The 16220-nt window shown below is 38.5% G+C and overlaps 1 protein-coding gene across 8 annotated transcripts in view; it reads left to right on the top strand.

The window, feature by feature from the left end:
* LOC121596054 (neural-cadherin-like) overlaps positions 1-16220 on the top strand; it is a 253400-nt gene that overhangs the window by 180924 nt on the left and 56256 nt on the right. For all 8 annotated transcript variants that reach the window (XM_041920654.1, XM_041920652.1, XM_041920651.1 and 5 more), the window contains one exon: positions 10171-10314. In XM_041920654.1, the coding sequence (XP_041776588.1) occupies positions 10171-10314 (144 nt within the window). The remainder of the gene's footprint in view (positions 1-10170; positions 10315-16220) is intronic.

Genomic DNA, 16220 nt, shown 5'->3' with positions numbered 1-16220 from the left:
ATAAAATGAAACAGAAATTGAACACAAGAAATGCTGCTGAACATTGTTGATGTTTATTCGGAAGGAATGAAGCACTCGGTCATCCATAATGGATAAGGAATTAATGTAATGAAAGAAGATAGTGCGCATCCGCAAAAAGGGCCAAGCGACGAATCCACCTAGAGAGCAAAATTGATTCACTGTATTCACTGTAGTACGGAAAGTGTTGATGAAATGCAGTGTACGTTGTAGCTATTGAATTAAAGTTATTTCAAACTGGAAGCTAACAACAAAATGCATCGATAGTATTCTTAAAAGTGGCGTGTACTAAAGCAGCATTGCTTTACAGATGAGTGCAGCTGAAAGCCTCTTGAAAGTAATGCGCTTCGCTATACTTCTCTCTAAGTAGTACAGTAAACTCTATCCCAAAGTCACCCGTCCTAATCAACGTCAAATGAGTGTTTTCTGCGACCAGCCGCTTCAAAATTATAGTCATCCTGGTTTTGCTCGCTCATGACATGGATCACCGAAGATCCAGTCGCCAGCCAGGGGAAACTTGAACATGCTGCGGCCGGTCAACTTACATTATAAAATAAGCCTTTGCAATGATTTTCCAACCCTGACCTTCACATCGAACCACCACCGATGCGGTTGGGTGTGAGATAACGAATGAGCTGGAAATGATTATTTGATTTATGATTTTGACATCAGCAGCTAGCCATGCCTCCGCCCATCCACTACTAACGCGGTGCAGAGAGTGCGATTATCGGCAACGAACATAATTCAATTACAGCAACGTGGGTTATTGCCACTGAGCCCCATCGATGAGCGAGAACGCGACTGTGCCCGGTTCTCACACCCACAAGAGGGTGATTGAATGGTGGTCCGGTGAATGACGAATGTTTCCCACGGCAAACGGAATGCAAGAAACGATATATGCTTGGATGCTTCTGAGTTAGTCAGCGTATGTTCGCTTGTGTACATTCAGTAGGATGAAATTGCACTTTTTTCCATTGCTTCTTCACGTCATGCAAACGCTCTTTCCCGCGTCTTCCATCAATATTTGAGGCAAGGAGTGGTATCCTCTTGATCGATCGATAGCTTCCCAAACCAGTCGAATACAATCCGCTTATCCCTACCTATCCTTCCTAGCCCACACTGGTTAGCTCATTTTATGCTTCATCGGATGGAAAGCTTTTAGGAAAATGGAACCGGATAGTTTATTGCAATTCGCCACCCGTCCGTTCAAACGCCCAATGTTGCTCCCCAACAAGTCACGTATCAATAAACTTCGAATACCCAGCGATCCTAGTGGGCCGCTCATTACCGTCCTATTTCGAATATTCGCTTAGCAGATGTTGACTGCTCAAGGCGTATTGTAGCCAATGGAATGTACATCTGTGTGTGTGTGTGTTTGAATTGAAGTACACAAGCATGAACTTATAGTATTTCAAATGATGGTGCGAAGTGGATTCCAAAAAAAAAAATCAAATACAGTATAATAGCCTCACTCTTCGTTTTAGCCTCGGGACCGTTTCAAGCACTGCAATCTATGTCATACAGTTGCGCACGAACGCTGCCAGAGATTATTCTCAGTATCGCGCAAAAGGGTTAGATTTCCGTCTTTGGGATTGTGTGCAATAATTTCCGGGGCAAATAACGAGCACAACAAACATTCTCTGGCAAGGCACATATTCATCGTCACTCAACTGTTCGAAGGATTACGCAGCATTTACAGCTATATTCTTAATAAGTGTATTCTTTGTAAGTATGGAACGATAAAAATCGTGCAAATCTAGTAAATTTGAAAAGTTGTACAGTTGTATAAAAATTCCTTTCATTTTCATCGCCATTTTTGAACGTTGCTTCAAATTGTGCAACAATACACATAATCTTTATCAATTCAAACGATTCTATAAAAAAATTGTTAGGACATGTCTTATATCTTAAATCTCGAGGCATCTGGCAATCACAGTCGAAACTTATCACCGTCGTTTATCAATTGTCGCCCACAGCCCGCCCGAGAACTTATGTAATTGTTTATTGGTACGTCTATTATTGCGATTATAGGTAGTATATGCGATATGTATCGTGTTAAAATATGTAAAACAACATAAAATCATGGACATATTTTGTTCTCAATTTTTTTTACCCATGAAAACGTATCCCTTCATGGAAATGCTGAAGGGTTCAAATTGGAAGGGTGTAATGTGTTCTGCCATAACTCTGCATTACAGGCAACACGTTTAATGTCCATCAAAGATCATGCTTAACGTAGACGGTTAACGGAACAGGCATATTACCCAAATAAACGGATTTACAACCCATTTACATAAATTTTTCAATATAATGTAATTTAAAAAAGCCTCCTTCATTTCCCTCGGTACACCACACGTTACGTTACGATATCTGACTTGCACCTTGATTACCTGTTGGCAGTGTGTATGTATGTGGTTTCTTGAAAGAACATCTCATCAACCATACTGAAGCTACTGATGATTTTTTCTATAACATGCCAGTGAGCACGGGGCTAAATTAAATAATGTGCAAAAGTCGTTAGTTTAGGCCAGACACACCTCCTGGAGAGCTTTGCATTCCATCCCTGTCCAAGTTCGGCTAGACCACATACCGTTATTATTATGTCAAACATGTTGTGCTCTGTAAACACCATCCCAGAAATCCATGTATATGCTTGAGCCAGCTTCGGTGTCCAGGCAAGCATTTAGGACAGCAAAAAAGGATAGCCGTTTCAAGTCAATACTATCTGTATATAGAGGGAGATAAATATCACACACACACACATACAACAAAAAGATCCAACACCTCACAGCAACATTGGTTTCGTCATGCATAAGCAACGACCGTAACCGCTCTGGTAAATCAGAGCCCAAATGATCCTTGCCGACCTTTTCGAGCATATTCTGGCACAAGGTCATATCCCAAAAAAACTGTTTCCCCCGCCACTCTAAGTGACCTTCCACGGTTGCAAATTGCCGAGGTGCTTAAGCCAAATTCTTCGCAGCGGGTAAGTTAATGGCATTTCGGAAGCAGCCTGCCAATCGACCCGCATTCAATGATCTGCTGAGAGTGGACGTGGGTGATGAGGAAGAATGAGGCCATAGCCATAAGCCAGTATTGTTGATACTACCATTCAATAAATCTCTACTCCCTGGGCAGTTCACACGAACATGTAATCCCGAAACGCGCCTTTCACGTTTCCTCGGTGACGATCCCTGGGATCCTGTTTACCATGTGCCCAGCTTCATGTTTGCATCTGCTTTTCTCGTTTGCCCAAGCAATCCCTCTGTCCCGAGCGAAGTAAAACCAGATTATGCGGGTGCTTTAATTACTAATCCGCCCGGTTCGACCCGAATTTGATGTTTTTCGGTAATCTGACCGGAGTCAAAAACTCCATGTGCGAAGGCTACCGTGTGTAAGATCACTCCGGGGACCACCCGAATAGGGCTTCATTCGTAATCGATCCCCGTAACACAACAGCGTAGATGAGTAGTAGTCCACGCACAGACTGGCCAGTTATGAAGTGCCCTGAGTGAATCATTATCATTCTCCAGTTATCATTTTTGAAGGTTAAAATAATACATTCCATCCTTTTAAGCAACGTGAGGGCTTACATTTAGTAGACTTTGTGCAAAGTTTGATTTTTTTCAAAAATGTGTTTGAACCTTATTCTAGATGTGCTTGTTCAAATTTAAATCTTAGTTTTGGGAATAAAAATTGCACGTTATGTAAAGATGTAAGCTTTTTTTTGTTTTAAATATTAATTCTTTCACGTACACCGACTGTTAACGACACGGACTAAAAGTTGGACCTCACTGGGTTTAAAGAACAAGATTCAAACATTCTTGATATTACTTAATTAATCGTGTTTGACAAAATTGAGGAATTGAAAAACATTTATTTTATACATTGTATCTCATTTCATGTGTCGTCGTACAATTTAAATCTTTTTACTTAAATTTTCTATTTATTATACCATTTTTGCCATCTATAACAAACGGAACTATGGTATGAAATTGATTGATTAGAATTTATTGAAAGTCAGACACAAACTTAATAATGATTGGAAGTTATTTAAAACAAAAAATAATTGTTTTGCAGTTTTTAGAAGTAACAGAAATAAAAATAGTAACAATAGCAATAGTTTTAAATGAAGTGTGAAACCAGAATTTAGGAAAACAGAATAAAAGATACATCCAACATTTTACGTTCATCAATTCGACATTTACCAATCTTGAAAATCTACCAAATAGCACCCACAATTTGGGACTATCAAGCATCAATAACTAATTTCCGCCTGTCAAAACCGATGCCCTTTATTGCATCAAAGCACGAACAGTTTCTCCAAAACCGGAAAAGCCAACAGCCAAATTGAAAATACGAACAGGAGATAAATCACTATCATCAATTACATGCTCGTCCTGTACAGCCACACATAACTAGCCATTAGGGGAACGGATGATGAACTGACCGGTTATGTTTCTTCTCACCCGGGCTTGACCTCATTATGGCGAACAAAAGTGTTGGCAGTGGGTGGAAACGTGGTTGCAGACCGTGTGGTTGAAAATGAGACAAGAAAGCAAACACATCAGTGTGTTGTTGTCAAACTATGGTATGAATGCATGTGGGTGTGTGTTCACGCAAAGACCAACGAAGAACGTGCGTTACCATTAAGTCAAATTATGTTTTCCTCAAACCATTTTATAGTTGCTGTTGGCATTTTTTTTTTCTTTGCACATGATTGCATTTGAATGCAATTGCATCAGCAGAAGTGAAAACTATCCACTTTCTTAGCTCTAAACGGAAATAATGTTTCTGGAAGGATTGGAACACGTTGGAGGGTGGTAAGCATAAGAAACAACAAGAAAAGCTCCCACACTAGAGCGGAATTTGGGTTCCTTTTCACACTTTTCTTTCCCATTGCATCATTCTAAGACCAGCAGTGGAAACACTCAAAGGGTGGCAACATATTTTCCAGCTGGCTGTTTTCCTTCCATGGTAAAGGAATCTTACAGTCCCCAGCCTCTGCTTTTCTTTTATTTTCTTTCGTCCTCATTGCTATGATCATTTCTGTAGGACGCGCAAAAACTCACCCGTACGTTCCGGGAGCTAATAAACAAATGTAAAGACGGAAAACACTACAATAACACAAATTGGGGACCACTTTTACGACGCCTGGTTAAACGAAAAATGAAACAACACAACTTCGGTGTTCCGGAAGTTTAGAAGAAGATGGCACAATAAACTTGATCCCAGGTTTCAACGGGACGAAAACCCGAAAGTGAGCACCACTGTAACAACAGCAGTGTGTGCCACGGTGTGTAAACAAAGCTTAAGAATATAGTACTTTTCTTTCATTTTACCTCTTCTCGACATTTTGTGTCTTTGTACACAGCAATGCAACTTTTGTTTTGGTGAGCTAAGCGAATAAAAACTGAAACGTGTCTTTTATCATGGCTCTGTGTTGTTTTCCGCTCATAACATTAAATCATTATGTCTTAATCCCAGCTGTCGTGTGTGAGCACGTTGTGCCTGATTGGGTTTTTGTTAGTAAGCTAGCAGTTTTTGGACGGTGGGCGAACGCGATACTAAAAAGGAAGACTTGCAAACAATTGGTGGACTTATTGCCGATGCCAAGGACTCAGTCCCTAAATAAGATGGTGTGATGATTATAAATTATAGTTTCAAGATATAAAGAACGATATCAGGTTTTTTCTGTTTGATCATAGTCAAAATACATTGAATATTGCTATTTTTGACAGGACAGTTGTGCCTTTATAAAAAAACTTCTTTTTCTTCATCATCTTCTTCTTTTTCTTCTTCTTTGTCACAATAACCTCTGTCAGTCAAGGCCTGCCTATACCCACTAGTGAAGTGAGCTTGGTTTTCAGTGACTTATTTTTACTTTAGCAGGATAGTCAGTCCTACGTATGGAGGCACGGTCTATTCGGTGAACTCATGACGGGCATGTCGTTACCACCAGACCAGCCCTTAAAAAAAATCCCAAATTGTTTGGAAAATTGCAGATCACAAATTATTAAACATGGTTAATAGTTTCCTCTGCTTCCCCAAGCATTCGTTCAACTGACCCACACATTTGGTTTTCAATTTATCTGAAGGTTTATCGTTCCCTCAAAAAGATGTCAATAAGCATATTAATAAAACGTAAAAGCACACCCGCATACTGCTCTCTTCAGCCACTCTTCCACAGAACAAAGAAAGAAACATGCGGTAGCTTCATTCAAGCGTGGTATCACTAAACCATTCCCGCTGTGGCGTTAATGGGTGACTACCAGCTTCTGCTGTCCTTCTGAAAAGTTTCTAATAGCTTACTCCTAGACCTGACTTTCACATCACAAGTTACAGATACAGTCACGAGGGTCCGTTTTAATGGACGGTCGTAAAACAAAATATTATTCCTTTCCAAAATCAATTAGCCTCGAACTCAGCGTGTTTTGTTTCTCCATTGGTCTCATGAAGGAGAGGAGATGAGATGGCCTAACCCAGATAACCATTTTCAATAATTGAGTCGACGGAGGGAGAGAGATGGAGAGAGAGAGAAGGATAAATAGAGGAGGGGGAGGGAGAGAGAATGGAAAAGGAAGACAACGATAGCGGATGCTGGCAAGCAAATATACATAAAAAGTACGAGAAAGCATCTTGCCCGACGCTAAATAGCAGCATCATACAGGAATAGACGAGGTTGCTGAAGACAACTTTATGTCACGTTAATAAAATGTCTTTGTTTCGAGTGGCCATGAGACGTGGGGCAAAGATTCGCAACCATCCAGGTTTTATTTTTATCTAATTTGATGCGCAGCGACCAGTCGCCTTTAGAGGTGTTTTATCTGCCAGATCACGCTTTTTATTACCATTAGCATCTAACAAGCTATCCTTGCAAGAGTGCGACGGAAATAAGGGACATCGATGGGGTCGGCGGTGCTATTGTTGGATTGATTGAAAATCCACAGAACATGGCAGATTTGTAGCTGTGACCGTATTGTCCTCCGAGTTCATCCGTTTTTCCTCATATTGCGTGCTAAACGAAAGATTACTTCGTGACAAATACGGCTGTCAATGAATTGTCATTAATTTATAATGTCATGAAAGCGTCTGGTGCTTTATCCGTTCATACGTATAACGGTGTATTGGTTCCACGCAACGGTTAAGTATCATGGACAGCAAACATTGCACAACGATGAAACTGAAGGATAGGAAATGTAATAATTCTGTGATCAATGAAAACAACTGACAAAACAATGTTCTTCAATATTTGGAGTCTGATTAAAATTGCTATACAAGCAACAATATTTTACAATGAATGTTTTTGGGAAACCAAAGCATAATAATAATTATTTTATTGCTTTTTAAAATATTAATTTTAATGTATCAGGCGATTTAAACAGTACAATAAATATTATATTCACTTCATCATAAACTACAGATTCCTCTCTTTTAGATCAGAGCTATAAATAGAGCTATAAAAATCATGCTACAAAGAAACTCACAAAGTAAAAAAATAACTTGCCACGAAATTATTTTGACTTCATTTTATTAAACCATTTTTAAAAATCCTATTACTTCACAACGCAGTTAGCATATATATGGCTTTAGCAAAAAAACATCGCATGCATCAGAGGAACGACACACGATACAAACGCCTCGCATGCTGTTGCATCCCTTGGTAAAAAGTGAGTAATTCAATTTTGCAATTTTCACCTGACCTGCTAGAAGCAAACCTGCCGATGCATTAGCGCATACCAGCCATTCGGACTTGAGCAGAAGGAAGGATTGAAAAATAGCGCATACAGCAAACGAAGTCGTATTTGACTAAATAATACATTTTATTTTATAACCTTCGCTCGCAATGGTGCAACTATTTCACCAATCTTTCACAGTGCGCTCGATTGCAACGTTCAATTGATCAATGTGTGACTGGGAGAAAAAGGAATAACTAGGAAGGAATAACACACACTGAACGGTTTATTTCGTTTTGCAATCGTTTTGATTGCATTTGCATGAATTTCTAACGATTGTCCGTTATTGAACCTTGTTTAAGCATTAATTTCAGGAAAGCGTTTTAAATGGAGCTTCCCTTTTAAATTTTAAAATTATGCTCTGACAAAACTGGAATGGTTTGATAGTAAACATGATTTATTTACTTAATAAAAACTATTTTAAAGCATTTTTGTTCTTTAAAACATCAGCAAAGGCTTGGGAAACCATAATCATGCTATAATAAGGAAATTGCAAAAAACATGTGGCTTAACATAAGTATCTGTTATTCATATTCAAAACAACAACATTTGCTGAAATTTAGAATTTTGTTCTAGTATCGTATTTGGTGAAAACATTACTCAAAAAAGTTTTTTATTTTTTGCAAATTTTCTTCACTTTTTTATCCGCTGTCAACCTGTGTATTGATCATTCGCGACAGATGTACTTATGCTTGCCAAATGACCACCAAAACCCATACACGAAAAACCACTACCCTTTTTGATAAATATTATGCAAAAGTGAATCGCTTTAATCACATTCAATGCAAATAATTTGCAAAGATAAACAAAACAAAGCAAAGCAAATATAATTTTTCTTACTTTTTTGCAACTATAAGAAGTCGATTTTAAAAAGACGATTTTTTTCAATTTGAAATTAATAATTCATGTCCTTTGAAAGTGGTGTGTACAACAAGCAATAAACTCAACATAACACAAAATGTAAAAAAATCACTTTATAGTGGATGCTCTTGACTGTCCTATAATCAAAGCCTATTAACTTGAATTAAATAACTTAAGCTTGATAAAATAAGATTGGCTTATAATTTAAATCAACATAACAAATTAGGTAACGTAAAATACACAAAAATTCACAGACAAAAACTAAAATTAATAAAAACGAAAGCAAGAAGTCCCAAATTGAGCCCGGATGGCGCCGGTTTCTTACCATCAATCTTTGCTTCATACTATTAAACTACTTGAAGCCGGTCTCGTAGTACAGTCGTCAACTCGTACGACTTAACAACATGCCCGTCATGGGTTCAAGCCCCAAATGGACCGTGCCGCCATACGTAGGACTGACTATCCTGCTATGGGGGGATCAATAAGTCACTGAAAGCCAAACCCACAAGTTGTGTGGTACAGGCAGGCCTTGACCGGCAACGGTTGTTGAGCCAAAAAGAAGAAGAAGATTATACTACTTGATGGTGTCGTTTCTCGAAGCACGGCATGGCGTACATGGACAGAGTTCGAACGAACGTACGAATCGAAGTCAGAAATCATGCTAGTAGAAAATGGATTTTAAATTGTTTCAAATTGTGCTCCAGGCTACACTCCTCGTCACACAGTGTCCATGGGGAGAGTAGCGAGGGGGCCAGCACAACCCGCTGTGTCATGGTACCGTGGCGATTCCGTACGGCGATTGCAATTGCAACGATTCACAAGCTCAGCTGGAACACGTGAATAACCGTACGCTAGAGGTTCGGTGGATATCTATGTTCGGAATTCGGGTTTGTGCCGGAAACCAACACAAAGACACACACACACATAAATACTCACATACATCCTGTTGGCTTTCTGCCCCTTCGAATCGCTCCAAGAGAAAATCTAGAGTTGAACACATTATGGATCCATTCCCAACGACAACGAAACGAACCATTGGATTAGTTGGGAGCTGGGTGGGGTTGGTCTGTGATGGTTTCGGTAACGAGAAAAAATTTTTTTCCATTTCAACTTTCTACCATTCTTTCTATTGGATTTTACCCTTCTTTACCGATGCTGGTGCGACATCTTTGTCTAATCACTTTTTTATACGTTGTCTTGTCATTTCAATTACCAAGGTTCGAAACCGTAAAGGAAGCAGGAAATTCGAAATTTATCGCTATCGGGTTTTCATTAGTGGTCTCTGATTATCGGGAGCGTTCGGTCCGGAATCGGTTGCGTGAGTGACATATGCGATGACTGTTTGGATGCCAGATAGAACACGACATAAGAAGCAAAATTAAAATATTTTTCCATTAGTTTTCGTTTCTTTTAATATTCGTTTCCAGAAAGTATCCAATTTTTTGGCGTTTTCTTTCGTAAATGCAGTCGTAGTTATATTTTAAGCGCACTTTTAGTGTACCAATTTAAACAACTAAATGACGAGTACATTTTGCGTGTTTTGTTTTCTTTTCAGTTACTAAATTCATCAAAACAGGTATTGCCGACAAAAACGACTACCCACTCTATTTTGAGAAAGTTATCTATGAGGCGGACATCGACGAGAATGTGGAAATCAATCACAACTTTCTTAACGTCACGGCAAAGACGCACGGTGAGGGTAAGTGTTATGACATATTTTCGTGTAATGATATGAAAATTTTCTTCAAATAAATGTCAGGAAAAAAGTTAGAATAAATTATAAAAATACTTAAATATTATTGTTGAGGCATTTTGGACCATTTGATTCATTTATTAAAAACAGCATTCATTTATCTTAAATGGATTCACCAGGAAAACAGATGAAAATGTTTTCCCAAATATTTGCCTCTCAATTTAAATTTTAGTATCTATAATCTCTGTTAAGGGCATCTAAGCATGAACCCCTGAACATGGACGAAGCGATCAACTCTATGTCCCAGTAAAAAAAAAGAAAAAGAAAGAAAAAAAAACATTCCTTGCTTTTTCCCAAAGATCGTTGTTTTTCCAAAACCCGTGGGAGTGCATGAAGCCTGTACAAGAAGTCTTGTTTTCTTTTACTTTCTGTGCACTTTCCTCATTTTGGAACCGTTTTCGTGAGTAGCCTTCAGCTGTAATGCATTCGAGTATGGACGTCTTTACGTGACGCATGACGCTTTCCTGTGTTTGTTTGAATGTATGTGTGGGTGTTTAGGTGGGTTTGTTTGTTAATGTTTGTGCAAAGGTACCATACCGTTATCCGTACTTGCTACTTTCTAGTAAGCAAACACAACTTTTAGTATGTTTACTGTTTTATCCACCTCCAACCTCACTTTTTGGACGCATTCACAATGCTCAAAGCTTACACGCTCTTCGGCGGCTGTTGTTTGTTTGGAGATGAAACACACTTGAAGGGAAAAACAAAGCATTTTAGAGGAAGCTTTTTTTCCAAACCCTGTTTGTGTTTTTGATGTTTGTAGTTTTGTACTTTCTAAGGAAGATGCTAATAAATAACGAATAAAAAAAAAAGTTAAAGTTGGGAATTGTATTTGAATTTGATTGACATAAAACCTTCCTCGTTGCAAACGTTTACTACAATTACTTGTAGAGATATTTATTTCTCTCCCTTTAGTATTGATTCAAATTTGGGAAAAATGGTATGAAAAACTTGCTAGGCACTCGTTGTATTGCCTAAAATTTGATTTTTTTGTCTCTACGTTACACTCACACACCTAAACATACAAGCTATGTGATTCGAAGAAATGTTAATAAAACATTAACCATATCTTTGAAATTAATCAACATGACTAGCACTTGAAGAAAGTTGCTGGTTGATCCATCAACAGCAAATCTCAGAATATTTTCTCATGTTCTGTAGCGAAAATTATCCACAAAAATGGTATGCAAAAGCTGATAATGGGGCCCTTTCCGTTTGAAGTTCGTAGGCTGAAATTTCAGCATGTCAACTGTTTGCATTTTATAGAAGTTTTCGAGCAGCTATCTAAGTGAGTATAATATACAGGTGGGCTTATCCCAAGGTGTATGAATTTAGAAGGCTGATTTTTATCGCTTCTGCTTCTGAATGAAGATTTTAAGAGTGTTTTGAGTATTCGTTAAGCCTCCAGAAAGCTTGTTTGAACAAAAGTTTTCACCCGTTCTGCCAAAAAGTGATGTTCAAAATTGGTTATAAAAAAAATGCTATGAGACCACCTGGAGTACATACACTTTGATTCTAGATTCGATCACCTGATTTCTTTAATGCACCTTGGAATAAATGTAAACAACACCGTGTTTTCGAGCAGGTACTCGAATCTAATTCTAGCTTTGTGGCTAAAATAATCTAGACTGAAAATCGCAGGCTAGTTTTTTGTGTGGTTTTGTATGGAGTGTTTACATGATTTCAGCCTCCAACTGTCAAACTCCATACAAAAAAACTAACTAGAATCGTGAAGGCCCCCAATGTTATACTCTCTACGTAATCCAAGACGTTGCGTTGATATTTGAAGATTTCAAAGTGAAATATGCACCCAGTGTGTGCACATTATGCTGAAAGAGCAAAGGTTGTCAGTTGACTTATGAAAGAAATACGAATGCCACAAGACGGGAACCATTCTCAGAAAAGCATTCCTTCCACTACTGCTAAACAAGAAAGGAAAATATTTATCACTGAAGAAACAAACACAACTCTCCACACCGCCCAAGAGGCACGGTATGCGCTCTCACACAAACACATCTCGCACGCAAACATGATGCGATTCAATTGGATGGAATGTATTCTGGGGAATTCTTTTTTGCATGTTGAAAGAACAGTTTCTGCTAGCGTAAGAGCTGATATCTTCAGCTTTAAGGTTTCGTTTTCGTTATGCTTGGACTAATGTTGAATAAACGATGCGATATAAAAAGAATGCCACATGCTTAAACAGTGAATGCTTTTCATCGACCACAAATGTAAACGAACGAGAAGGTTTATTTCGGTGATCGTAAGTAGGAAATTGTATAAATATAGAGTTGGCTGAAAAAGAAAAAAATACACAACCTGAAGGTTGCTTGTGGGAAAATAACACAGATGCTTTATAAAAAAACGCTTTTGTGAATGTGTACTTTTCCTCGTTTGCGCTTGAATCAATTTATTTCGATTTCATTTCAATTTCAAAGCAGCTTTTCTAGGCTGAACCAACTACCTTTCGCCCGCAAGTATGATGGGAAAAATGCTACAAGCGTCTTACTTTTCCTTTCGTATTTTACCCTTCGAGAGCGGAGATCGAGTTTGTTCAAAGATGCAGAAGGTAGTAACAAGGAAATACGATTCGATTGGATTATTAGCACGAAAAGCTTAGCACTAGGGGGACACCAGCTTCAGCCCAACGTCGCACGCAAGTGGAACCACACAAAACTTGAACGCCAAACGCCACCCAGCCAGCAATACAATTTCTTCCAATTCCAGTACGACCGTGTTTCCACAATCACCAAAACCATCCGGTCGAAGCCGTAATAATGTGAATTTAAATAAAAAAAAACCTTCTGGTTTTATCCGTAACGCTGCTGCCTGCCATGCTATCGCAAACTCGAAACACGCGTAAATCGATGAATGGAATCAAGCTGGTGACGCAATATTAAAGAAATGGGGCCATTTTCACTAGCACGGGTAGGATGCTCGGTGGAAGGTTGAAATTAATTCAATAAATTAATCCCTTTACGAAAGTCACTCAAGGCTATGGCCATGGTGTGCTTGCGGGAGCGATCAAGCTGATTTTTCAATCAGTGTTACTATGCAATCCACTGCTATTCCAGTACCAGTGAGTTAATGTGTCGCCGGCATTCGGTTAAGCTTGACTGGCTTAACCATTATAGCGCTGATGATTGGAAAAAAGTAAAGGAAAATACGAAGATGGATGCCGAGCATTGCTCCGTTCCTCCTGTCACGGTTGTGCCGAGCATTGCTACTCGTGCGTAAATTGGGAAAAGGGATGGATTAAAATGGAACAACGTAACACGAGCTGCTCGCTGATAATAAACAAAATCCTGTCCTATTCCTCATTCCACGGTTTCCCATTTGGGGCACCCAAACAAGATGTCAATTGATGCCGAGGCAAATTAGTTACCCTTTTGATGTGTTTTGGATTTGTGACGGATGAATATTTTGATTTGTGTCGTGTTTTTTTTTTTTTTTAGAACCTACGGAGCTCGCGTGCGTGAGTAGACCGACGCAAATTAATGACCGTATAATTAATCAGGTCTTATCATTAGCCTTAAAACCTGTTAAACGCACTCATTCCTTCAACCATCTAATTCGCTTAGATGATTTGTTGGTGATGTAATAGCTTCTAGGAGGAATGAAGTAATGTTTCCTCATGCGGTGAGAATGAAAGCAGCTGATCTTTCAACCGTTACTGATGCTAATGATATAATAAATTCTATGAATGTATGAAATACATAGAAAACGTTTTAATCTGAAAGTTTTGCCAACTCTTTTGATCGGACGTAATGATGATTTCCTTGGGTGGGTTGGGTCATGATGATGACACTATTCCATCAATAATTCAATCGAATGATGTTTAACAACTTTCTTGTATTTGATTAAGCTATTCAATTTATCTTAAAGTTTTTCAAATCTTCTGGATGTTGAATATTTTTCCATTTCCTGAAATTTATTTGAATTTTTCAGCATCGAAAATCATTTCGGATGCTTCATGAACATTAATGAAAACAAGGAAAAATGACTCAGTGAAACAAATATAGCACGTATCATTCGTGTTTTAGTCAACTGCCATAACGATCCTAACACAGTTACAAAGTAACCTACGTATAACTTTAGTATTCTTTGAAAATGCTTAACCAAATTATTTTCACTCATTTGCCTACCTACTTTTATTCAAACTAAATCGCTCGCTTATAGAGAGTATGATTTTTTAATATCAAAATTTGTACTGTTGCTCGTTCAATTTTTTCTTATTTTAATCTTTAAATTGAACAAAACATACAGTGTTACTAACTATCAAACTCAATAATACAATCTTTTTTTAATAAATTAAAACCAGTGGAGGCATAAACTAAAGACTACTACACTGTGAATATCAAGTTACTTAACTCGACTGTTATTGGAAGATAATTGCCTAAAAGCATGCAGATTGTATGCTTAGTTTTTAAACAATCAAGTTTAAATAATTCAATAGTGTGTAGCATTTTGTAAGCGATTCCTATGGCACTTAAATGAAGAGTAATTTATGATAAACATCGAACGATAAAAATTTACCTAAAGAAATGGATTTATGAAACCTGAGTTCATGAAAACAGCTATAATATTGTAACAACAACTAAGTTCATCAGCACCGAGGTAAACAATAATGTTCCTTTCATTTACACGTGGCTGTAAAATTGTATCATCTCTGCACCAATCTCGAGAAGCAGCCAGCCACACATCCTCACCATCCATGGGTGCAATATTCTCCGGAGTGGATCGGAATAACATCACTCCTGCCAAATTAAACTTCCATTCCAACACATGCATACAAACCTAGATAAACAGACTCATGCACGCACTGTACGATCAGTTTTTCTCGAAACCCTCATGCCTTTGAGGTGGGGTACATAAACCGATGTGCACGCTAAACCCATCCAATTAACTTCAAACAAGGCAAGTCAGTACGTGAAAAAGCGACCATGTGTGTGTGAAAAGCACCAGCAAAGGTAAACTTGATATGGACATAATTTCAACACACGACACGTTCCTAGATGCCAAAAGTTTTCACCACCGTACGCAACAGGCATGCTCGAAGATGCTACGCCGCTCTGGTCGTTAATACACCCTCCGTTTTGCAGTGCTTTGCAAAGCACGGGAGTAGATGCATATATTCTTCAGAAAAGTGAAAGGACGAACAAAGCATGTTCGGTTCGCACGGAAGCACATACATAGTACAGCTGGGTGTTTTAATTATGTACAAGTTCAATAGTGGCATGTTTCAGATTGTTCTAAGCATTCCAGCTAAAAGAAAAGCACAACTCTTACAATGTTTGCCTAAATTGGTTGTAGCTCAGAGCGATAGAAGCTCGGAAAAACCTGCTGCAGTACAGCTGCAGAGTATTTTCTTAAGCTCCTCTTTACAAATATCTACTTTTCCAAAGCGCTCTTGAATTCCATGAAAAGGCTCATGCCAGGAACCATAGGTAGGGGAAAGTAGCAACTAAAGTATAACGTAACAGCTCAAATAAAAAGTATTACATCGATATAACGCTAAAGTTCGATGAAGGTACTCTTGCCTGTAGTTTTAACTGCAGTGCATACAGACAGTGCCGCGTCTTTCAAGGAAGGGTCAAAAGTGCCTGCTTGTTTTTTACCTGTATGTTATAACATTCCCTTTCAGAGTCGTTTCCTGCACCAAAGAAAAGATTTCCTGCCATTGTACCTTGTAATTAGTTTGCTACATTCCCTTATCTTTCCTGCCAACGTCATATTTAATTTGATCTGTGAAGTCGTCTACATCGGTGTTGTGTGAATTGTATTAGCAGCTAGTTTAACGAATCTGTATGTACACCACCTCAAAGCATGTTTGTTTGTGTACATGCATACAC

This window comes from Anopheles merus, chromosome 3R, assembly GCF_017562075.2.
Source record: "Anopheles merus strain MAF chromosome 3R, AmerM5.1, whole genome shotgun sequence".
Lineage (NCBI taxonomy): Eukaryota > Metazoa > Arthropoda > Insecta > Diptera > Culicidae > Anopheles > Anopheles merus.
Note: the sequence above shows the minus strand (reverse complement) of the source record. Positions and strands in the feature narration are given on the sequence as shown.